This window comes from Choloepus didactylus, chromosome 7 (genome assembly GCF_015220235.1).
Source record: "Choloepus didactylus isolate mChoDid1 chromosome 7, mChoDid1.pri, whole genome shotgun sequence".
Lineage (NCBI taxonomy): Eukaryota > Metazoa > Chordata > Mammalia > Pilosa > Megalonychidae > Choloepus > Choloepus didactylus.
In genome coordinates, this window is record NC_051313.1 from 121250266 (window position 1) to 121275665 (window position 25400).

The 25400-nt window shown below is 40.7% G+C and overlaps 1 protein-coding gene and 1 pseudogene across 2 annotated transcripts; both read right to left on the minus strand.

Moving 5' to 3' along the window:
* Positions 1-9684: 9684 nt before the first annotated feature.
* Positions 9685-11456, minus strand: LOC119539503 (patr class I histocompatibility antigen, B-2 alpha chain-like). 2 transcript variants are annotated; one of them, XM_037843151.1, is made up of 4 exons: positions 11396-11456; positions 10898-11167; positions 10410-10486; positions 9929-9970 (listed from the first exon to the last, which is right to left on the minus strand). In XM_037843151.1, exons 1-4 carry the CDS (start codon positions 11454-11456, stop codon positions 9944-9946), a joined length of 435 nt encoding a protein of 144 aa, XP_037699079.1. In that variant the 3' UTR covers positions 9929-9943. The 2 variants fall into 2 exon arrangements, with proteins under 2 accessions (XP_037699078.1, XP_037699079.1); XM_037843150.1 differs by having other exon boundaries at positions 9685-10486.
* A 5779-nt stretch (positions 11457-17235) lies between these two features.
* On the minus strand, positions 17236-19033 carry LOC119539462 (annotated as a pseudogene).
* Positions 19034-25400: the final 6367 nt, after the last annotated feature.

Below are 25400 nucleotides of genomic sequence, written 5' to 3' on the forward strand. Positions count from 1 at the left end.
CCAGGTCCCTTAAAACGGTCGCGATCCGGGGTGGGTGGGGTGGCAGAGCCACCAACAGCCTCTATGCCGCGCTTCGGCCCGAAATGGGGACGAGGGTGACGGGAAGCGCAGGGGAGTGACTACAAGTTTGACTTCCCGGCCTCTCGAGAGGAAGAGACCCAGTGGGAGAGGAAGAGGCGTAAAAGAAAGGAGTGGGTGCGGGGCAGGTTCCCGAACCCAACAGAGGAGGAGCCGGGGCCTAGTCGGCGCTATGCCGGCGTCACTAGGGCAAAGAAAGGCAAGAGGGGAGGGGGGACCAGGAAACTCCGGACTAATGCCAGGATTCTTTCGGTTTCTGCTCAAAGGTGCAGCCGGGGAGAAGAAAGAAATAAAGGAAGAGAGGCTTGATGTGTGTTGCTGTCCCCGCAGCTAGGGCTCCATGCTGTTTTAATTATTGTTTAAAGATTGGGAAGTGTGAGTCCTCCAAATTTGTTCTTTTTTTTTCCAAGATGGCTTTGGCTATTTTGGGCTCCTTACCCTTCCAAATAAATTTGAAGGTTGGCTTTTCCATTTCTGCAAAGAAGGTTGTTGGAATTTTGATTGAGATTGCAATATACCTGTAAATCTCTTTGGGTAGAACTGACATCTTAACAATATTTAGTTAACTAATTCATGAACACTGAATGTCCTTACATTTATTTTGGTTTTCTTTGATTTCTTTTAGCATTGTCTTATAGTTTTCTGTGTACAGTCCTTTATATCTGTGTTAGACTTATTCCTAGATATTTGATTCTTTTAGTTGCTATTGTAAATGTAATTTTTTTTCTTGATTTCTCTTTCTGGCTGTTCATTCCTTGTGTATAGAAACACTACTGATTTTTGGGTGTTGATCTTGTACCACATCACTTTGCTTATTTCATTTGTTAGCTGTAGGAGCTTTGTTGTGGGTTTTTTCAAGATTTTCTGCATATGGGACAATGTCTTCTGTAAATAGAGAAAGTTTCACTTCTTTTTCCAACTTGGATACCTTTTATTTCTTTTTCTTGCCTAATTGCTCTGGCTAGAACTTCCAGTACAATGTTGAATAATGGTGGTGACAGTGGGTATCCTTGTCTTTTTCCTGACTTAGATGGAAAGCTTTCAGTCTTTTACCATTGAGTCTGATGTTATCTGCGGGTTTTTCATATATGCCCTTTATCATGTTGAGGAAGTTTCCTTCTATTCCTAGTTTTCTAAGTATTTTTATCAAGAAGGGGTTTTATATTTTGCGAAATGTCTTTTCTGCATCAATTGTGATGATCACATGTTATTTTTTCCTTCATTCTCTTAATGTGGTGAGTTACATGAATTGATTTTCTTATGTTGAATCACCCTTGATTACCTGGGATAAATCCCACTTGATCATGGTCTATAATTCTTTTAAAGTGCTGTTGGATTCGATTTGCTAGTTGTTCTAGTTTGCTAATGCTGCAGAATGCAAAACATCAGAGATGGACTGGCTTTTATAAAAAGGGGGTTTATTTGGCTACACAGTTACAGTCTTAAGGCCATAAAGTGTCCAAGGTAAGACATCAGTAATCAGGTACCTTCACTGGAGGATGGCCAATGGCGTCCGGAAAACCTCTGTTAGCTGGGAAGGCACGTGGCTGGCGTCTACTCCAAAGTTATGGTTTCAAAATGGCTTCTTCCCAGGACATTCCCCTCTAGCAAGCTTGCTCCTCTTCAAAACATCACTCACAGCTGCACTCAGTTCCTTCTCTTTGAGTCAGTTCATTTATATGGCTCCACTGATCAAGGCCCACCCTGAATGGGTGGGGCCACGCCTCCATGGAAATATCTCATCAGCCATCATCCACAGTTGGGTGGGGCGCATCTCCATGCAAACAACCTAATCCAACCGTTCCAACTTAATCCCCACTATTATGTCTGCCCCACAAGATTGCACCAAAGAATATGGCTTTTTCTGGGGGACATAATACATTCAAACCGGCACACTAGTATTTTCTTGAGAGTTACATTTGCACCTATATTCATGAAAGATATTGTTCTGTATTTTCTTTTCTTGTGGTATCTTTATTTGGCTTTGGTATGAGAGTGATATTGGCTTCATAGAGTTTGATCAGGATTGGTGTTAATTCTTCTTGGAATGTTTGGTAAATTCCCCTGTGAAACCATTTGCTCTTGGACTTTTCTTTGTTGGGAGGTTTTAATTATTGATTCAATATCTTTACCAGTTATTTGTTTGTGGAAATATTTTATTTTTTTCTTGAGTCAGTGTAGGTAGCTTGTGCATTTCTAAGAATTTGTCCATTTCATCTAAGATATCTAATTATTTGGCATACAGTTGTTCATAATATCCTCTGTAGTCCTTTTTATTTCAGTGGAGGTTGGTAGTAATGTTGCCCTTTTCATTCTGATTTGTCATTTGTGTTCTACCTTTTTTTGCCTTCATCAGTCTAGCAAAAGGTTTGTCAGTATTATTCATCTATTTAAAGAACCAACTTTGGTTTTGTTGATTCCCTCTATTTTTTTTTAATTCTCTATTTCATTTATCTCAGCTCTAATCTTTGTCATTTCCTTCCTTCAGTTACCTTTGGGTTTAGCTTGCTCTTCTTTTTCTAGTTCTTCTAGTTTTTAGGTTTTGTCTCTGATTTGAAATTTTTGTTCTTTTTCTTTAATGTCTTGAACTTAAGGTGAGCCTCTTGTAGGCAGCATACAATTGGGTCATGCTTTTTCATCAGTTCTGCCAATCTGTGCCTTTTGACTGGAAAGTTTAATCCTCTTACATTTAAAGTCACTACTAATAATGCAGGACTTCTGTCATTTTGCTATTTAGCCTTTGAATGTTTTATACCTTTTTTTTCTTTTTTTTTTTAAATTTTTTTCCATTTTTATTGAGATTGTTCAGATACCATACAATTATCCAAAGATCCAAAGTGTACAATCACTTGCCCCTGGGTACCCTCATACAGCTGTGCATCCATCACACTTAATTTTTGTTCAATTTTTAGAAACATTTCATTACTCCAAACAAGGAATAAAGTGAAAGATGAAAAAAGAAAAAAAGAAAAGGAAACTCTAAACCTCCCCATCCCTAACCAACCCCCTCAATTGTTGACTCCTAGTATTGATATAGTACGTTTGCTACTGTTTATGAAAAAATGTTGAAATACTACTAACTGTAGTATATAGTTTGGAATAGGTATATAGTTCTTCCCTATATGCCCCTCTATTATTAACTTCTAATTGTATTGTCATACATTTGTTCTGGTTCATGAAGTGATTTGTAGTATTTGTACAGTTGATCATGGACATTGCCCACCATAGGATTCAGTTTTATACATTTCCATCTTTTGACCTCCAACTTTCCTTCTGGTGACATATATGACTCTGAGCTTCCCCTTTCCACCTCATTCACATACCATTCGGTGCTGTTAGTTATTCTCACATCTTGCTACCAACACCCCTGTTCATTTCCAAACATTTAAGTTCATCCTAATTGAACATTCTGCTCATACTAAGCAAGAGCATCTACATTTCTTCCACAAGGCAGGAGGGAGAGTCAAAGAAGGTAGAGAGGCAAAAGAAAGAGGAAACAAACAAAAAAAATGACAGCTAGGAAGCAGCAAAAGGAAAAATAACCTTAAATCAAAGTAGAATAAAGAATCAGACAATACCACCAATGTCAAGTGTCTAACATGCCTCCCCTATCCACCCCTCTTATCTGCATTCACCTTGGTATATCACCTTTGTTACATTAAAGGAAGCATAATACAATGATTCTATTAGTTACAGTCTCTAGTTTATGCTGATTGCATCCCTCCTCCAATGCCTCCCATTTTTAACACCTTGCAAGGTTGACATTTGCTTGTTCTCCCTCGTAAAAGAACATATTTGTAGATTTTATCACAATTGTTGAATACTCTAGATTTCACCAAGTTACACAGTCCCAGTCTTCATCTTTCCTCCTTTCTTGTGGTGTCTCACATGCTCCCCATCTTTCTCTCTCAACCGTATTCATAGTTACCTTTGTTCAGTGTACTTACATTGTTGTGCTACCATCTCCCAAAATTGTGTTCCAAACCACACACTCCTGTCTTCTATCACCCTGTAGTGCTCCCTTTAGTATTTCCTGTAGGGCAGGTGTCTTGTTCACAAAGTCTCTCATTGCCTGTTTGTCAGAAAATATTTTGAGCTCTCCCTCATATTTGAAGGACAGCTTTGCTGGATACAGGATTCTTGGTTGGCAGTTTTTCTCTTTCAGTATCTTAAATATATCACACCACTTCCTTCTTGCCTCCATGGTTTCTGCTGAGAGATCCGCACATAGTCTTATTAAGCTTCCTTTGTATGTAATGGATAGCTTTTCTCTTGCTGCTTTCAGGATTCTCTCTTTGTCTTTGACATTTGATAATCTGATTATTAAGTGTCTTGGCGTAGGCCTCTTCATATCTCTTCTGTTTGGAGTACACTGCGCTTCTTGGATCTGTAATTTTATGTCTTTCATAAGAAATGGGAAATTTTCATTCATTATTTCCTCTATTATTGCTTCTGCCCCCTTTCCCTTCTCTTCTCCTTCTGGGACACCAATGATACATACATTATTGTACTTTGTTTCATCCTTGAGTTCCCGGAGACGTTGCTCATATTTTTTCATTCTTTTCTCCATCTGCTCCTTTGCGTGTAGGCTTTCGGGTGTTTTGTTCTCCAGTTCCTGAGTGTTTTCTTCTGCCTCTTGAGATCTGCTGTTGTATGTTTCCATTGTGTCTTTCATCTCTTGTGTTGTGCCTTTCATTTCCATAGATTCTACTAGTAGGTTTTTTGAACTTTTGATTTCTGCCGTATACATGTCCAGTTCTTCCTTTACAGCCTCTATCTCTTTTGCAATATCTTCTCTAAACTTTTCGAATTGATTTAGCATTAGTTGTTTAAATTCCTGTATCTCAGTTGAAGTGTACATTTGTTCCTTTGACTGGGCCATAACTTTGTTTTTCTTAGTGTAGGTTGTAATTTTCTGTTGTCTAGGCATGGTTTCCTTGGTTATCCAAATTGAGTTTTCTCAGACCAGAACAGGCTCAGGTCCCAGAGGGAAGAAATATTCAGTATCTGGTTTCCCTGAGGGTGTGTCTTAGAAAATTGCTCCACCCTTTGATGCCTCAGGTCACTGTGCTTTTCTGCCCAGCAGGTGATGCCTGTTAGCCTATAATTCTTGACTGGTGTGAGGAGGTATGGCTGTGTTCCCCCAGGCTCTGGGGTCTGGTTCTGAATGGAAAGGGCCCCACCCCTTTCCTCCTAGAGAAGACAGACCCCTCAGGTGGAGGTCATTAGCATTTCAATGGTCTCACTCTCTGCTTGTGGTGTCTCCACCTTTCCCAGAGTCACAACCCTGGAAACTGAAAATGACTGGGGCTTTCTCCACTGAGCCAAAAAAGAAACAGATAGTCCCCTTCAGACCCAGTCCAAGGCAACCCTCTGGCTCTCCCAGGTCAGTTGTCACCCAAAGCCTCTGTCTGTTTTTTGGGGCTGCGTACCTGTAGTGAACAGTTCACACTCGCTACTTAAAACCCCAGTTGGAGCTCAGCTGAGCTATATTCGCGTGCTGGGAGAGAACTTCTCTGTGGCACCATGCGGCTCCGCAGCTCGGGCTATGGGGGAGGGGGTCTCCCGACCTGGTTCCGCAGGTTTTACTTACAGATTTTATGCTGTGTTCTCGGGCATTCCTCCCAATTCAGATTGGTGTATGATGAACGGATGGTCTCATTTGTCCCCCCGCAGTTATTCTGGATTATTTACTAGTTGTTTCTGGTTTTTTGTAGTTGTTCCAGGGGGACTACTTAGCTTCCACTCCTCTCCATGCCGCCATCTTGCCCGACTCTCTCTTATACCTTTTTGTCTCTCATTTCCTTTAATGCCTAATTTTATATTTATTTTGGTTTTTTAATTGTACCATAATGAGTCCCTTCTCATTTATATCTGGTTATATTTTTCATGTATTTTCCTTGTGGTTATCATGGGGTTAAAATATAACATCTTAAATATATAACAATCATATCTGGTGTGATACCAACTTGATTTCAACAGCTTACGCATACACTGTGCCTTACTCCACCATCCCCCCTTTTTTTGTACTTGTTACAAATTACATCTGTGTACATTGCATGTCAAAAGCCATAGATTTATCATTACTTTTTTTGTGTGTTTGCATTTTAGCACCTGTAGGAAGCAAGAAGTGGAGTTACATATCAAAAACTACAATAAACTAGTACTGGCATTCATAATTACCCAAATGGTTACCTTTACCAGAGGTCTTTATTTCTTTATGCCACTTCAAACCACTGTCTAGTTTCCTTTCCTTTCAGTCTGAAGAACTCCGTTTAGCACTGCTTGTAGGGCAGGTTTAGTGATCAAGAACTCCCTCAGCTTTTGGTTATCTGGGAATGTCTTTATCTCTCCCTCATTTTTGAAAGATAATCTCACTGGTTATGAAATTCCTGGTTAGCAGTTGTTTTCTTTCAGCACTTTAAGTATTTCAACCCACTGCCTTCTTGCCTTCATGATTTCTGATGAGAAATCAGCACTCAGTCTAATTGAGACCCCCTTAAACATAACACATTGTTTTTCTCTTGCAACTTTTAGAACTCTCTCCTTGTCCTTTGCATTCAAGAGTTTGATCAGAATGTGAAGGGGCATATTTTTCCTCAAGTTTATTCTATTTGGTGTTCTCTGGTCTTCTTGATGTGCATCTTCACATCTTTTGCTAAGTTTCAGAAGTTTTCTGTCATATCTTTGAAATTTCTTCTGCCCCTTTCTCTCTTTCTTCTCCTTCTGGGACCCCCATAATGCAAATACTGGTGCACTTGAATGTGTTCCAGAAGTCTCTTAGGCTATTTTTGCTTTTTATCATTCTTTTTTCCTTCTGCTCCTCAGCCTGACATTTCAATTATCTTGTCTTCGTGTTCACTGATTCTTTCTTCTGCCAGCTCTAATATGCTGCCAACCCCCCCCACCACCACCTTGGCATTTTTAATTTCAGTTATTGTGGTCTTCAACTCCAGTAATTCTGATTGGTTACTTTTTTTTTTCTTCCTATGTCATTGAATGTTTTTATTATAAAAGGATGTTGGATTTTTTTTCAAATGCCTTTCTTTTTTATTTTTTTAATTTAAGTTTTCCTTGGAATTTTATTGATATATAGTCATATACCATACAATCATCCAAAGTGTACAATCACCCTTACTCTGAGGATAAGAATCTTTGGACTTCCAGATAACCAAGCTCTTGGTAAAGTCTCCTATATACTACAGCTTGTGAACCTGCTCCAGACTCATATACCCAACTGTTAACCCATCAAACTCACTTGGATTAAATCTGAGACATCTCAGATAAAACATTTTCCAAACTGAATGCCTGATGCCCCATTGCCAAATACACTCCTTCTAGAGCCTTCCCCATCTCTGCTGATAGCAACTCCATCTTTCCATTTGCCAAGCTTGAAATTTTTGAGGTCTTCCTTGACTCCTTTTTTTTTCATACCCCAAACTCTATCCATCAGGAAATGCTGTAAAGTCCATCTTCAAAATATATCCAGAATCCAATCCTTCCTATTATTTTCACTGCTCACACCCCAGTCAAGGTAACTGACACCTCTAGCCTGGATATTGCACTAATATCTCCAGTTGTCCTTATAGCTTCTTTCACACCTTGCCTCTTGATTCTGTTCTCAGCAAAGTAAGTATTTGAAAAGAGAATTTGTACCATGTTTCTTTTCTGCTAAAAACTGTCTTATAGCTCCCATCTCACTCAGAGAAAAGTCAAAACCCTTCCAATATCCTCAAGCCCTAAATAATCTTGCCATACCCCAAACTCATCTAAATGATTCTCTGAAACAGACACACAGGCCTCCTCCCTCTTCCCAGAACACAGACATGTTCCTGCCTAATGCATTTGCACTACATGCTCCCCTTGCCTGGAAAGACCTTCCCCCAGACATCCTCACGGCTAATTGTTTCATGTCACTCATACCTTTCCTCAAAGGTCACCTCCTCAATGAGGTCCATACTGACCAGCTTAGTAAAACAGCCATCTTCCCTCTGCCAATTCCACTCTCTGGATGATCTTACCCACTGTATTTTTTGTCCATAGCACTCACCACATTCTAACATAAATGTGTTCCTTATTTACTATGTGAGGTAGGCTGAATAATGATCTCCAAAGATATCCACATCTTAATTCCCAGAGCCTGTGAATGTGTTACCTTATATGGCAATAGAACTTTGTAGATGTGATTACATTAAGGATTTTGAGATGGGGGTGATTATCCTGGATTATCTGAGTGGATCTGATGATGTAATCACAAAGATCCTTATAAAGGGGGGGTAGGTGGGTCAGAATTTGAGAGAGAAGATGTAAGATCAGAAGCAGAGGTTAGAGAGGTGAGCAGATTCTAAGCTTTCAGCTTTGAAGATGGAGGAGAGGCCCACGAGTTAAGGAAAGTGGGCAGCATCTAGAAGCCAGAAAAGGAAAGGAAATGGATTCTTCTCTAGCGCCTCCAGATAGGATATAACCCTGGGGACCCAATTTTGACTTCTGTCCTCCAGAATATGAGAGGATAAATTTGTATTGCTTTAAGTCACTAGATTTGTGGCAATTTGTTACAGTAGCAATAGGAAACTAATATACTATGCTTATAGAATATAGACTGTCTCTCCCCACTAGAAAATATGCTCCACAGGTTGGCAATTTGTTGTTGTTGTTCACTGATTTTCCCAGATGCAAAACAGTGCATGCCAAATACCTGCCATTCAGCAATATTGGCTGAATGAACAAGCAGTGTTGAGCACCTCCCTGTTCTAGAGGCAATATCTTTACTAGTGTAACCTCAGACCTAATGCTGTTTTGTGGCAGCAACAGCATGATATCCACTTGCACTGAGATAATGCCACCTCTATTTTTTTCACCAACCCTCCTGCACACTACAGCACACACACATTCTTCAGACAAGAATGATCCTACATTTATGGGCCTTAATCCAACATCAGGATTACTTGAGCTAAGGGCTGAGAGAGAAGGTAGTTGAGCAGAGAAGGGTGGAATTTTTCTAAGATGAGAAACTACTGGATCAATTCTCTGGGCTAATTTCTGAATGTGGTTCCTTAAAAAATGTTGGGGAAAAGATGGAAAGAGTAAGTCAGGGACCAGCCCAAGAAGAAGGGCAGAGATGGATGAGCCTGATCCTTGTGGGGACACTGACAGGGAAAATGACTCCCAAGCTGTCAGAGATGGGGACACCAGAGAAGAATGAGTCCAGAACTCATACACAAGAACAAGAACAGGTGTGATCCTCTATAAAAACAAAGAATCAAAAAATAAAAACACAACTGATGCAGGCTGAGGCTGACCCGGCCACACAAAGCTCTCAGTGTCCATGGTTCTGGACCAGGGAAGACCCGGGTGATGTCTGAGACCCTGTGACCAGAGGTCCTGGTGGGACAAGGTTGTACTGAAGGGACGAGGACACAGGAGCAGAGAAGATGGCCCAGCCAAGGAGTGACTGAGTCAAAGCCCAAGATGTCCTGAGCCCGGAATGGACATAGGCCCCATCCACCCTCGGCTCCCCACAGCTGTCTTCTGTCCCCACCTACAACACTCAGCACAGAAACGCATGGATTCTGGAAGGTTCTCAGGTCTTCCATTTATTTCCTCTCTCAAAAACAAAAATAAAAATAAAAAGAATCCTTTCCTTTAATTAATCCATCAACCCCACCTGGTGGCAAGAATTTGAAAAAACAAATTCATATCCAGATTCTAATTTTCATAGGGTAGTAAGAAGGTGCAGCCCAGTGCAAGGTGAATTTTAGACGGGATGGAGACATCCCAGTCCTACCTCTGCTGGATCAGCAAGGTTGGTCTGGGGAAGGGAACACAGGCCAGCCTGGGGAGGGGCTTCTGAGGGACCAGGAGTGGGCTAATTCCCATACATCTGCACATTGAACTAACAGGAATGCAGACACAGACACCAGGTACACAAAGAAAAGAGAAGTCAGGGATTCTGAAAACAAAGTGTGTGTGTGAACAAGTCTTGTATCACTTAGTCGCACATAAGGCAGTCGTCTCATGCTATTAGAAGAAAACAATCAAGGTCAGTCACTGTAAGGTGGTTCTCAAGGCTGCTATCAGGGTCAAAGGAAAGTGCTGAATGGTTATTCTAGAGACGATCATGCCTTCCATCTCCAGAGAGACTGGATCTGGTAACTGTCCCAGGGAAAAGGGAGGGCCCTGTGGACGAGTCAGTCTCGTACAGGGTCAGGAAACCCTGACGTACTCCGGAACCATGGGAGAGGGTATGCTTTGATGTCAGCCCCACTTTCCTCCTCCTTGTAGGATGCCAGCTGTGAATACAACCCCAGCCCAAGGGGAGATCCAAGAGGTACCTGTGCGCTGCAGCATCTCCTTCCCGTTCTCCAGGTATCTTTGCAGTCACTCCACGCACTGACCCTCCAGGTAGACCCTGAAATGCCGCGCCGGATGATCTGAGCCGCCGGATCCGCCGCGGTCCAGGAGCGCAGGTTCCCCTTCAGCGCGAGCTAATCCGCGCGGTCGTAGGCGAACTGACCGTACCCGCGGAGGAGGCGCCCTTCAGACCCCACATCCTAGCTAAACTTGTTCTGGAAGGTGTGCGACCCTGGCCCCGCCCCCACAGCAGCCCTGCCCGCTTAGCTCCGCCCCGCCCCGCCCCCATTTAGGGATAAACAAAACAAAACCTAGTAAAAGTACCCCCGGTTCTTCGCGGAGGGGGTTCCGCGTGGGTCCCGCGGCCTCGGGGTGAACCTCGGACCCAGAGACTCCGGGTGACCCCGGCCTGTCCTTGGGAGTTGAGGGTGGGACTCGTGATCTGCGACCAGGACCCCGCGTCGCTCACCCGCCTCGCTCTGGTTGTAGTAGCCGCGCAGGGTCCGCAGGTTCCCTCGGTGAGTCTGTGCGTTCTGCTTTGAGATCCGCGTCTCCCGCTCCCAATACTCCGGCCCCTCCTGCTCCACCCACGGCGCCCGCGGCTCCTTCCTCGGATTCGGGGCGTCGCTGTCGAAGCGCACGAACTGCGTGTCGTCCACGTAGCCGACGGCGATGAAGCGGGAATCCCCGCGGTCGGGCCGGGACACGGAGGTGTAGAAATACCTCAGGGAGTGGGAGCCTGGGGGCGGGGGGCGGGGTGAGACCGGTCCGACCCTCCCCCCGCGGCGCCCCCGGACCCGAGGTGGGTGGGGGCAGGGAGGGGAAGGGGCGGGGGCTCCAGAGACGGAAAAGAGGCGGGGGGAGCAGGCGTCGCGGCTTCCTGGGATCCTGAGGCCCCGTCCGGCGCTCCCCTGGCTCTCCCTCTGCGGAGGCGTTTTCCGCTCCCCACCCCGATCCACGCACTTACCCGCCCGGGTCCGGGTCAGGGCCAGCGCTCCTGACAGCAGCAGGAGGGTTCGCAGCGCCATGGCCGGGGTCCCCCAGGTCTGGGGAGAATCTTAGTCCGGGAGGTTCAATGCGAACTTTTAACCGGGAACCGCGGGGCTAGCGAATGATTTCTCCAGAAACTAGACGCGCAGTGGGAGTGAGCCCTGGGGCCGCGTCAGGCAGGTTTACAGAATTAACTCCAATTTTGAGAAGAGGATTGAGCATAGAATTCAACATGTATCTTGCATACAGGACCTGCTGGCCCGAGCTGGGGCGGCCACTCGGAACCCGCCCAAACTCCGAGGCAGCGGCGGCGACTCCTCTCTCGGTAAGAGAAGACACGGCGCCCTAGGATGGCGGGAAGGTGAGCGAGAATTGTCGCTGCCTCACAGCTGCGGAGGGCAGAGAGGACGCTGTGATGGGTGGTGATGGAGCCATGGGAGAGGGAGGGGGCAGAGAGGGTCCTTGAGGGACCCAGAAGGCAGGACTTTGTGGATGTGAAGGGGTAACTCCTGCTCTTCATTTGCATTTCCCTAATGGCTAATGATGTTGAGCATGTTTTCATGTATTTATAGGTTATTTGTATATCTTCTTCAGAGAAACGTCTGTTCAAGTCCTTGGCCCATTTTAAAGTTGGGTTGTTTGTGTTTTTGTTATCAGATTATAGGAATTCTTTATATATTCTGAATATTAAATCCTCATTGGCTATATGGTTTGCAAATATTTTTTTCCCATTCTGTAGGCTGTCTTTTCACTTTCTTGATAATGTCTTTTGATGCACAAAAGCTTTTAATTTTGATGGGGCCTCATTTATCTATTCTTTTTTCTTGTGTTGCTTTTGCTTTTAATGTAAAGTCTAAGACTCCATTGCCTAATGCAAGGTCCTGAAGATGATCCCTTATTCTTTCTTCTAGGAGTTTTTTAGTTTTGTTTCTTATAGTTAGGGCTGATCCATTTTGAGTTAATTTTTGTATATGGTGTGAGGTAGGGGTCCATCTGCATTCTTTTGCACCCTTTGTTGTGAAATTATTGTTTCCCCATTGAGTGGACTTGGCATCTTTGTCAAAAATCAATTGGCCACTCCTACGTAAGACATGACTCCCAGGGGTGTAAATCTCCCTGGTAACATGGGACATGACTCCTGGGGATGAGCCTAGACCCGCATCATGGGATTGAGAAAGACTTCTTGGCTAAAACGGGGAAGAGAAATGAAATAAAATAAAGCTTCAGTGACTGAGAGATTTCAAATAGAGTCAGGAGGTCATTCTGGAGGTTGTTCTTATGTGTTATATAGATCTCCCTTTTTTGTTTTAATGTATTGGAATGGCTAGAAGGAAATACCTGAAACTGTTGAACTGCAACCAATAGCCTTGATTTTTGAAGATGATTGTATAACTATATAGCTTACACGGTGTTACTGCGTGATTGTGAAAACCTTGTGACTCACACTCCATTTATCCAGTGTAAGGACAGATAAGTAGAAAAATGGGGACAAAAATTAAATGAATAATGAGACAAAACAGTTTCAGTGGCTGAGAGATTCCAAATGGAGTCGAGAGGTCACTCTGGTGGACATTCTTATGCACTATATAGATAACACCTCTTAGGCTTTAATGTATTGGAATAGCTAGAAGTAAATACCTGAAACTACAAAACTCCAACCCAGCAGTCTGGACTCCTGAAGACAATTATGTAATAATGTAGATTACAAGGGGTGACAGTGTGATTGTGAAGACCTTGTGGATCACACCCCCTTTATCTAGTGTATGGATGAGTGGAGGAATGGGGATAAAAACTAAAGGACAAATGGGGTGGGATGGGGGGATGATTTGGGTGTTCTTTTTTCACTTTTATTTTTCATTCTTGTTCTGGTTCTTTCTGATGTAAGGAAAATGTTCAGAGATAGATTGTGGTAATGAACACATAACTATGTTATCATATTGTGGATAGTGGATTGTATATCATGGATGATTGTATTGTGTGTGAATGTATTTCAATAAAACTGAATTTAATAAAAAAATATTAGTCAGTTTAAGATTAAACTTAAATTAGTAAAAAAAAAAATAATAGGGGGAATGGGGGGATGGGATGTTTTGGGTGTTCTTTTTTACTTGTATTTTTACTCTTTTTTTTTTTTAAGTAATGAAAATGTTCAAAAATTGATTGTGATATTGAATGCACAACTATATGATGGTACTGTGAATACTGTGGATGATTGTATGGCATGTGAATATATCTCAATAAAACAGAATAAAAAATCAACTGGCCATAGATGTGAGGCTTTACTTCTGAACACTTAATTCTATTCCATTAATCTATATGTCTGTCCTTGTGGCAGTACCATGCTGTTTTGCTTATTGTAACCTTTGAAATAAGTTTTTTAAATAGGTTGTCTGAATCCACCATCTTTGTTCTTTTTCCAGATGGTGTTGGCTATTTGAAGCCATTTATCTTTCATATGAATTTGATGATTGGGTTTTCCATTTCTGCAGAGAAGGCTCTTGGCATTTTCTTTGGAATTGTTTGAATATGTAAATCCCTTTGGGTAGTGTGTTGGGGTTCTTTAGAGAAATACAGCTGATAGTGTTGTGGGTGTGTTTGTGTGTGTGTATGTGTGTTATACACAAGAGATTTATCTCTATCTTCACTGCTAACATTCTGGTCCAAGCCACTATCTTTTCTCACCTGGGTGATTGCAATAGCTTCGTAACTGATTTCTCTTCTTCCATTCTTTTTTTTGTTATTTCTTTCAATTTTTATTCTAGTAACAAAAATATGATCTAAAATTTCCCCATTTTAACCACAGTCACATATATTTCAGTGCTGTTGATTACATTCCGAATGTTGTGCTACCATCACCACCATCCATTACCAAAATTTTACATTCTACCCCAGTAGAAATTCTATACAGCTTAAGCAGTCACTTTCCATTACCTAACCCCAACCCAGACCCTGGTAACCTATATCCTATATTTCGACTCTATGAGTTTGCTTATTCTATTATTTCATATCAGTGAGATCATACAATATTTGTCCTTTTGTGTTTGGTGTATTTAACTTGACACGGTGTCTTCAGGGTTCATCCATGTTGTCACAAGAATCAAAACTTCATTCTTCTTTAATGCTGAATAATATCCCATTGTATGTATATACCACATTTTGTTTATCCATTCATTGGTTGATAGACACTTGGGTTGCTTTCATCTTTTGGCAATGGTGAAAAATGCTGCTGTGAACATTGGTGTGCAAATATCTGCTTGAGTCCCTGCTTTCAATTCTCTTGGATATATACCTAATAGTGGGATTGCTGAGTCATATGGTAATTCTACACTCAGCTTTCTGAGGAACTGCTAAACTGTCTTCCACAGTGGCTGTACCATTTTACCTTCCCACCAGCAATGAATGAGTATTTCTATTTCTCCACAACCTCTCCAACACTTGTAATTCTCCATTAAAGAAAAAAAAAGCTATTTTAGTAGGCATGAAATGATATCTCATTGTGGTTTTGATTTGCATTTCTCTAATAGGTAGTGATGTTGAGTATCTTTTAATGTGCTTCCTGGCCATTTATGTCTTCTTTTCTATTCAAGTCTTTTGCCCATTTTAAAAATTGGGTTGTCTGTCTTTTTATTATTGAGTTGTAGGATTTCTTTATATATTCTAGGTATTAAACCCTTTGTGCCAGTTTGAATGTATTATGTCCCCCAGAAAAAGCCATATTCTTTGATGCAGTCTTATGGGGCAGACATAATAGTGGGGATTAAGTTGGAACATTTGGATTAGGTTGTTTGCATGGAGATGCGCCCCACCCAACTGTAGATGATAACTGATGGGATATTTCCATGGAGGCGTGGCCCCACCCATTGAGGGTGGGCCTTGATTAGTGGAGCCATTTAAATGAACTGACATAACAGAAGGAACTGAGTGTAGCTGTGAGGGACGTTTTGAAGAGGAGCAAGCTTGCTAGAGAGGAACATCCTGGGAGAAAGCCATTTTGAAACCAGAACTTTGGAGCAGATGCCAGCCACGTGCCTTCCCAGCTAACAGAGGTTTTCTGGACGCCATTGGCCATCCTCCAATGAAGGTACCCGATTACTGATGTGTTACCTTGGACACTTTATGGCCTTAAGACTGTAACTGTGTAGCCAAATAAACCCCCTTTTTTATAAAAGCCAATCCATCTCTGGTGTTTTGCATTCTGCAGCATTAGCAAACTAAAACACCCTTATTGGATATGTGGTTTCCAAATATTTTCTCCATTGAGTAGGTTGTCTTTTCACTTTTGTGATAAAGTTCTTTGATGCACAAAAGTTTTTAATTTTGATGAGGTCCCATTTTTCTATTTTTGTTGTTCTTGTGCTTTGGTTGTAAAGTCTAAGAAACCATTGCCTAACACAAGATCCTGAAGATGCTTCCCAGTGTTTCCTTCTAGGAGTTTTATAGTTCTGGCTCTTATATTTATGTCTTTGATCCATTTTGACTTAATTTTTGTATAAGGTATGAGATAGTGGTCCTCTTTCATTCTTTTGGATATGGATATCGAATTCTTCTAGAACCGTTTGTTGAAGAGACTGCTTTGTTCCAGTTGGGTGGACTTGGCAGCCTTGAAAATAATCAATTAGACATAGATATGATGGTCTATTTCTGAGCTCTCAATTTGATTCCATTGGTCTATATATCTATCCTCGTACCATGCTGTTTTTTTAAAAAATTTAATTTCTGTATTTCACAAAACCTACTTAAAAAAACCTTGAAATATGAGTACAACAAAATAGAATATACTTCAAATGTTGAATATACAAACGATTATAGTTCAAATCTGAACACTGCTACTGTCCCTCTTAAACCTCAACTAAAAAAAAAAAAGGAAGGAAAGAAAGATAAAAAGAAAGAAAACTCTAGGTTTTAGAGCTACCTGACAAAAATTCATGCTAAGGCTGCTACTTTCAAGAGACAGTAGAACCGAAACTCATATGTCTGCACAGATGCCAGGGCTAAATGAGTGACACAGGCATGTTATAGCAAAAGGCCTGAGCCAACTGCTAATTTGTCCTCAATTTAGAAACTGACAAACGTAAACTACCATATGAAATGTTACATGTAAATTGTATAACAATACTGTGCTAGGTACAAGATTTAAATTTTTTTTCTTTTAATGAAAAAGCTTTACACAAATGAGCCATTAGCTTATTTCAAGAGAGAAAAGTGTAAATTAGTCTAAGGCCTTTGTTTTAAATCAGCTTAAGCTATATGATATTACAAAAAACACACTAGATCTTTTTTTGCTCTCCTCTTTCTGAAGCTTTTGGGTCCATTCTTCAATTCACATTCTAAAATACCTATATTAGCAGAGTCTTTACATAGCACCAGTTAAGTGAGTACTGTGCAAACACAGTAATAATTGCTGGTATGCATATAAAATGCATTGAGAATTGCTATATGTAACAATGAGATCACCCATCCCAACTCCACCCTGCTGAAAACTACATAACCTCTTACAGAAGTTCCAAGTGTTCCAAGTCTTAGTGTAACTTCATATTGTAGTGAGCTGCTTGGTCCCTTTCAATCCTTTTTCTTACTGACAGGTTCAGTTGTTTCCTACTGTAAGAGGCAGTTTTCTGTCAGCATCTCAATATGTAGTTCAATTCTCACTGAAACATGGGATAGGTAATTTATTTCCAGTAAGTTTGATTGTTTTCTTATATGCACTGAAAATGTTTTCAAGTCTTCTTCTGACTGATCTTGATGCCTTCCCTTGCACACATTTATGTCAGTACTGCTTAAAATCATCAATAGTCTAAAGTCCATGGTAGACCTGTTTTATTTCTCATGTGTCACTAGTCCTTCCAGTCTCATAGTTACAGGAAAGGCAATAGCTGAAGGCGCAATGACAACCACTCCATGGGTCACTGTCTAATTTCCATCTGCTAGTTTTTCTTCTTGTGCCAGCTGCATAGTTTCCTACTTTTTTGCCACTGCTTCTGATTTAAACTCTATCCCTTTTAAGACAGCGTGATAACTTGGGGAGGAATCTGCTGAGCAGGCATTGATAGTCTCATTATATGTGTACCATGGGCTGTTGAAACAGGGGTAAGTGCTCTCAGAGCCAGTAGAGTTCCAACTATGTTAATGCTTCCTGATGCAGTCAGACTTGACTTCATCTTCACCTGACACTGTGCAAATTGTGTAGCTGGGATGATAATAATTTTGACAGGTTGCATGGTGATTTTGTCTCCATTTTCAGTAGAGGCTGGCATCACAGTAGGGGCTTTGGCAAGGTTGCTGCCGAACTAGTGCTGGTTATTAATGATGCACTGCATTCATTGACTGAACTGACACAGTTGAAATTTTCTGACCCAATGAGGTCATTACAAGAGGTACTTGCATTGCCACACAAACTGTCCTTGGAGCTGCTGTTGCCAGTACAGATGAGGTGGTAGTAGGAGACCTGGATGAAGCATTGGGTCCAGGGGAAGTGATGTTCACAACTCTAGCAACCCCTTTTTCTGCTCTGGAGCAGTTTATAGGAGATGAGTTTTTTCTACCAAAAACAGAAATTGCTGCTTTTGGGAGACTCTCTGTAGACAGTGACACTGGTTCTAATCATTTGTCATCAGTAGCTGCTGCTAAATCTTCATTACAGGTTTCACTTTTGTCATCATCTGTGACCACTATATTTTTGGGCATATCCTTGAACTGATATACAAGCCTCTGTCCTTCAACTGTTGCAAGAATTCCTCTCTGGTAGTTGTATCTCAAAGCTTGTCCCATAGTTTCATAGTTCATGTCTGGCTTGTTCTTATGTTTTCCCCAAAGTTTAGAGACAACCTTTGAATCCATGAGCTAAGTGGACTTTCTCTCTGAGTCCACTTAATAAACTGGGGACAAGTATTTTTATCTTGAAGCGCATCTAAAAGAAACTCCCACAGATAGGTTGTGTTTCCTTTTCCTTCTCTGGGTTTCATCTTTACACCTAATTCAGGAGACCCTTTGGGAATTGTTAATTGCTGTGTCTTTGGTTTATGGCCAGCTTTTTTTTCATTGGTTTATGGCTATCTGGTGATGTAGGAATAGGAGAGGTATCATTAGTTCACACTCTTCAGTTGATACCTCCACTACAGATTCTGTAATGACATCTGGCCTCATAGCAGCATGGATAAATTCAGGACTTCTTGAATCCCTCAGGCAGGTAGCAGATTCCATATGAAGCAGGGCTTCAGCAGCTTCAATTGTCTTATCTGTACAGTGTATGCATTACTGCTATGAACTGATGCTTCCACAGTATTGTCTTCCTTCTGGCTCAATCTGTTTCACCTTCAGGTAATCCTAGGATCAGGGGCTCCTTTTCAGATCTCCAGTTTTTCATGTCGATCTTCTCCTTCCCTGTTTCCACATTCTCGGTCTCAACTTCTTGTTCTTCTGCCACATCTTGCATCATATGTCTCATCATCATACACCAGAACCCGGGCTGCATAGCCCTGCTGTAATCTGGCACATGGAACTGGCTCCACAATCACTGCTAGGAATATTAAGAACCTTTCCACTTTCCTCGATTTTCTAATCCATTGCTGGAAGGCTCCAAAATAGAACCTCCACTGTCAGCCACTGCTGATGTCATTGTTTATTCCCGGAGGAAGCTTCAAACGCTATTAATCAATGTAATTAAAGTTTCATGAATGATTGCCAGTATTACGGGTTTGCATTATGTTTTAAAAGTCAAAGAGATGGAGTGGAGTGTATATCCAGAAATTCAGTCTTCTAAAGTTGATTAACCAGAGAGCAATTTGGTTGTTAATTAGTTTAAGCAGCCTCCGATACTTTCACACCTAGGCAAGAGCTAAAATCTGAACCAGTAATTCCTTGGAACTACATTACTCTTCGCTGCGGCTCCTGGGAAAACAGCGGCGCCGCTCTCTCTCCCTGCAGGGCCGCGGACTAGCCGCCGCCGCCGCCGCCGATCCTACGGAGGGAGCCCGGGGACTTCGCAGCCGGTCCGCTGCACAGGGAGAGGAGACAAAACAGCTCCGCCCCGCGCGGCGACCCCAGCTCGCGGCGCCATACCGACCCTCAACCGCCGAGGCCACGGTGGCGACACAGAGCCCGGCGCGGGGAGCCCCATGCTGTTTTGACCACTGTATCTTTGTAAGTTTTAAAAGTCAGGAAGTGTGGGTACTCCAACTTCATTTTTCTTTTTCAAGATGTTTTTGGCTATTTGAGGCCCCTTTCCCATCCAGATAAATTTTCTGATAGGCTTTTCCATTTCTGCAAAGTAGACTGATGGAATTTTGATTGGTATTGCATTGAATCTGTAAATTGATTTGGGTAGAATTGACATCTTGGCAACATCTTGTCTTCTAATCCAAAAACATGGACTTACCTTCCAATTTTTAGATCTTCTTTGATTTCTTTTAGCAATGTCTTGTAGTTTTCTGTGTACAAGTCCTTTACATCCTTGATTAAGTTTATTCCCAGATATTTGATTCTTTTAATTGCTATTGTAAATGGAATTTTTTTTCTTGATTTCCTCCTCAGATTGCTCATTACTAGTGTATAGAAACACTACTGATTTTTGCGTGTTGATCTTGTACCCTGCCACTTTGCATTGCTGTAGATTTTTCAGGACTTTCTCTATATAGGAACATGTCATCTGCAAATAGTGAAAATTTTACTTCTACCATTCCAACTTGTATACCTTTATTTCTTTTTCTTGCCTAATTGCTCTGGCTAGAACTTCCAGTCCAATGTTTAATAACAGTGGTGACAGTGGGCATCCTTATCTTGATCCCGATCTTAGAGGGAAGGCTTTCAGTCTTTCACCATTTAGTATGATGTTAGCAGTAGTTTTTCATATATGCCCTTTATGCTGTTGAGGAAGTTTCCTTCTATTGCTATTTTTCTAAGTGTTTTTATCAAGAGAGAATGCTGGATTTTGTCAGATATCTTTTCTGCATCAATTGAGATGATCATTTGTTTTTATCCCTTTCATTTTGCTAGTCTGGTGCATTACATTTATTGATTTTCTTATGTTGAATCATCCTTGATTATCTGGGATAAATCCTACTTTGATCATGCTGTGTAATTCTTTTAATGTTCTGTTGGATTCAATTTAATAGTGTTTTTTTCCTAGGATTTTTGTATGTATATTCATACAAGAAATTGGTCTGTAATTTTCTTTATCTGGCTTTGGTATTAGGGTGATATTAGCCTCATAAAATGTTACTAATGTTCTTTTCTCTTCAAAGTTTTGGAAGGTTTGAGCAGGACTGGTACTAATTCTTCTTGGAATGTATAGAATTCCCCTGTGAAGCCGTCTGGTCCTGGGCTTCTCTTTTTTGGGAGGTTTTTGCTGAATTATTCAATCTCTTTACTTGTAATTGATCTGTTGAGGTCTTCTGTTTCTTCTAGAGTTGGTATAGGTTATTCATGTGTTTCTAGGAACCTATTTTGTCCAGGTTGTCTAATTTGTTGGCATACAGTTGTTTGTAGTATCCTATTATGATCCTTTTTATTTCTGTGGGGCGGTAACAAGAACCCCCCCTCTCATTTCTGATTTTATTTGCATCTTTTCTTTTTTTCCTTAACAGCCTAGCTAAAGGCTTGTCGATTTTTCTGATCTTTTCAAAGAGCTAACTTTTGGTTTTGTTAATATTTTCTATTTTTTATTCTCTGTTTCATTTATTTCTGCTCTAAACCTTATTTCTTTCTTTCGGCTTGCTTTGGATTTAGTTTTCTATTCTTTTTCTAGTTCCTCCAGGTGTGCAGTTGGTCTTTGGTTTTAGCTCTTTCTTCTTTTTTAATGTAAGCATTTAGGGATATAAATTTCCCTCTCAGAACAGCCTTCACTGCATTCCAAAAATTTTTTAATGCATTTTTATATTGTGAACTTTAACATAAATATGTAACAGCAATAACTTTCAAAGTATGATTTAGCAAGTAGTTAGAGAGCAAATTTCAAACAATGTCATGGGTCACAGTTCCACAACTTCAGCTATTTCCATTATTGTAAAATATAACATACATACAGAAATGTGTTAACTTTCGATGTACAGCCCAACAAGCAGTTATACAGTAATTTCAAAAATTGTTATGGGTTACAGTCCCATAGTTTCAGTTCTTTCCTTATTATGAAATATAGGGTATATACAGAAAGGTAAAGACTTTCAAAGCACACAATTCAATGAGTAGCTGTAGAGCCAATTTCAAAGAATGTTACAGGTTACAGTTCCACCATGTCATTTATCTCCTTCCAGCTATTCCAACACCCCAGCATCTAAATAAATTTCCAGTATGCATAGACCTTTGTTAAGTCTTATCTTGTTTGTTGCTACCCCTTCCTCTCAATCCCTTTCTCTATCTTCAGGGGTGTCTAGGCAGTGACCACCCTAACTTGTTCATATTGAAAGGGGGTGTCGACATTATGGGGAAGGGGGCTACATCTGATTGTTGTTCTTAAAGAGGCTGTTGCCTCTGGGTTTTAGGACTTGTCTGGTGTAGGAACACTGGTGGATGTAAGTTTCTGAGAGATAAAACTTAGTGAGTGAATCTTTTATAGAATCTCAGGTAGGAACCCAGTTATTTGGGGACTACTTTTGGTAAGGGCCTGGCATACTGTGGCCATTTGGAATGTCTAGCTGGAGCTTGCATAAGAGAAACCTCCAGGAGAGCCCCTCAACTCTATTTGGGATCTCTCAGCCACTGTAACCTCAGCTTGTTACCTTTTTTAAACCCCCTTTTGGTCAAGTAGGCATTTTCAATCCCTCGCTTCCAGGGCCAGGCTCTTTCTGGGGAGTCAGGTCCCATGTTGCCAGGGAGATTCATTCCCCTGAGAGTCATGTCCCTTGTGGGGGGGGGGGCAGTTAACAAATTTATTTGCCAAGTTGAGCTTAGAGAAAGGCCACATCTGAGCAACAAAAGAGGTTCCTGAAGGTGTCTCTTAGGCATACTTATAGGAGGGCTCAGCCTCCTGTTTATAGCCCTAAGTTTCACAAGAGCAAGCCTCAAGTCAAGGGACTGATTTATTAGGTAGTGGGTTCTAATTATTCTATTCCAAGATAAATGGTCAGTTTCTTACATTATCTTCACTTAGTTGTACAATCATCATCACTCTCAACTTTAAACAATTATCGTCACATAAAACATCCCAGAGGTCTTAACAGCTGCAGGTTTGTGGTACATTCCATAAATTTTGATATGTTGTATTCTCATTCTCATTTGTCTCAAGATATTTACTGCTCTCCCTTGTAATTTCTTCCTTGATCCATCTGTTGTTCAAGAGCGTGGTATTTAACTTCCATGTATTTGTTGATTTTCTAGTTCTGCCTATTATTGATTTCTAGCTTCATTCCACTGTGGCCAGAAAAGATGCTTTGTATTATTTCAGTCTTTTTAAATTTAGTGAGAACTTGTTTTGTGACCCAATACATTGTCTATCATGGAAAACAAGCCATGTGTACTTGAGAAGAATGTATATCCTGATGTTTTGTGGTGAAATGCCCTGTATGTTTCTGTTAGGTCTGGTTCATTTATCATATTACTCAAGTTCTCTGTTTCCTTACTGATCCTCTGACTAGATGTTCTACCTATTGATGAGAGTGGTGTATTAAAGTCTCTAACTATTATTGTAGAGACATCTATTTCTCCATTCGTTTTTGCAAGTGTTTCCCTCATGTTTGCAGCATGCTTAGGTGTGTAAATATTTATGATTGTCATTTCTTTTTGGTGGATTGACCCTTTTATTAATATATGGTGTCCTCCTTTGTCTCTTATAACAGATTTTGACTTAGAGTCTATTTTTTCCAATATTAGTATAGCTACTCAGCTCTCTTTTGGTTGCTATTTACATGGATTACCTTTTTCCATTTCTCTTTCAATATATTTGTGTCTTTGGGTCTAAGGTGAGTCTCTTGAAAACAACATATAGTTAAGATTGTGCTTTTTAAAATCCATTCTGCCAACCTATGTCTTTTTATTGGGGAATTTATTCACTAACATTCAGTGTTATTACTGGACAGGCAGTGTTTAATTCAGCCATTTTGTCCTTTGGTTTTTACATGTCATATCTTTTTTTTCTCCCTTTTCCTTTATTGCAGCTTCCTTTTCTGTATAGTTGATCTTTTGTGATGTGTCTGTCTGATTCCTTTCTCATTTCTGTTTCTGTATTTTTAAAACATACTTTCTTTCTGATTATCCTGTGTGTTCCAAAACCTACATCTAAGACCTCCTAATTTGAAAAGATACCAATTTAGCTTCAATAGCATATACATTCTCTGCTCCAATAGCCGTTTGTTTCCCCTCTGCATGTTGCTTTTGTTCCACATTACCTCCTTGTATTTCATGTGTCCATTATAAGAAAATACGTCTTTTTCCTGCTCAATTGTGTTCTGACTCTTATGGGAATTAAAGAGTAGATTTATATGTTGAGAACATAGTACTATTGGGTTTTCCGTTTACCCTTTTAGTTATCTTTACTGAAGATCTTTACTTATTTACACAGTTACAAGCTCCTCTCTCCTGTCTTTTCCTTTCAACCTGAAGAACTCCCTTTAGTAATTCTCTTATGGCAGTCTTTGTTGATGAACTCTCTCAGTTTCTGTTTATCTGTGAATATTTTAAACTCTCCCTCATTTTTTAAAAATGCAATTTTATTGAGATATATTCACCCACCATCTAATCCATCCAAAGTATACAATCTGTGGTTCACCACATCATCACATAGTTGTGCTTTCATCACCACAATCAATTTTAGAACATTTTCATTACTCCAAAAAAAGAAATGAAAGTAATAAAGAAAAGAAAATCCAAAACATCCCATACCTTTTGTGTCAGTTTGAAACTGTTATGGACCCCAGAAGAGCCATGATCTTTTAACCCAGTCTTGTTGGGTGGAACATTTTGATTCATTGTTTCTATGGAGATGTGACTCACCCAGCTGTGGGTGACACCTTTGATTGGGTTATTTCCATGGAGGTGTGGACCCCCACCCTTTCATGGTGGGTCTTAATTAGTTCACTGGACTACTTCAGAGAGCTCAAGAACCAACACAGACACTGATGATCAGAGATGCTTAGAGATGCTTGGAGATGCAGAGAGAAGGATGTTTGGAGATGCTAAGCTAATAGATGAAGCCCAGAGTTTACCCCAGAGAAGCTAAGAGAGGACTCCCAGATGCTTAGAGAGAAAGCCCCTGGAATCAGAAGCTGAAAGCAAAGCAACCCAGGAGCAAAGGATCAGCAGATGCCAGCCACATGCCTTCCCAGCTAACAGAGGTGTTCCAGATGCCATCGGCTGTTCTTCAGTGAAGGTATCCTCTTGTTGATGCTTTAATTTAGACACTTTTATGGCCTTAGGACTGTAAATTTGTAACCGAATAAACCCCCTTTATAAAAGCCAATCCATTTCTGATATTTTGCATAATGGCAGCATTAGCAAACTGGAACACCCCTTATCCCCCAGTATCATTTATTTTTCTAACAGTTTTATCCATACAATCCATCCAATGACTCTTGGTATAATCACATAGTTATGCAATCACCACTACAGTTAATATAAGAACATTCTCATTTCTTCTGAAGAAAAAATCCCATACACCTTATACCCCCTATTACTGACATTTAGCTTTGTTATAGTGTCTTTGTTACAATTAATGCAAACATATTACAATGTTACAGCTAACTATAGACTCTAGTTAACATTACTTGTATTTTTCCCATGTACTACCTTATTATTAATACCTTGTAATAGTGACATACATTTTTTCTGGCTCATGTAAGAAATTTCTTATATGTATGCATTAACCACCATCACTGTCCACTGTGGGTTTTTTTGTTATACAGACCCAGTTTTTATTCTCTAGCTTTCCTTCTGGTGACATACACGACTCTAGCCTCCCTTTTTCAATCATACTCACACTCAGCTTTGTTAATTACGCTTACAGTATTGTTCTACCATCACAAAGTATTGTGCTATCCATTTCCGAATCTTTACAA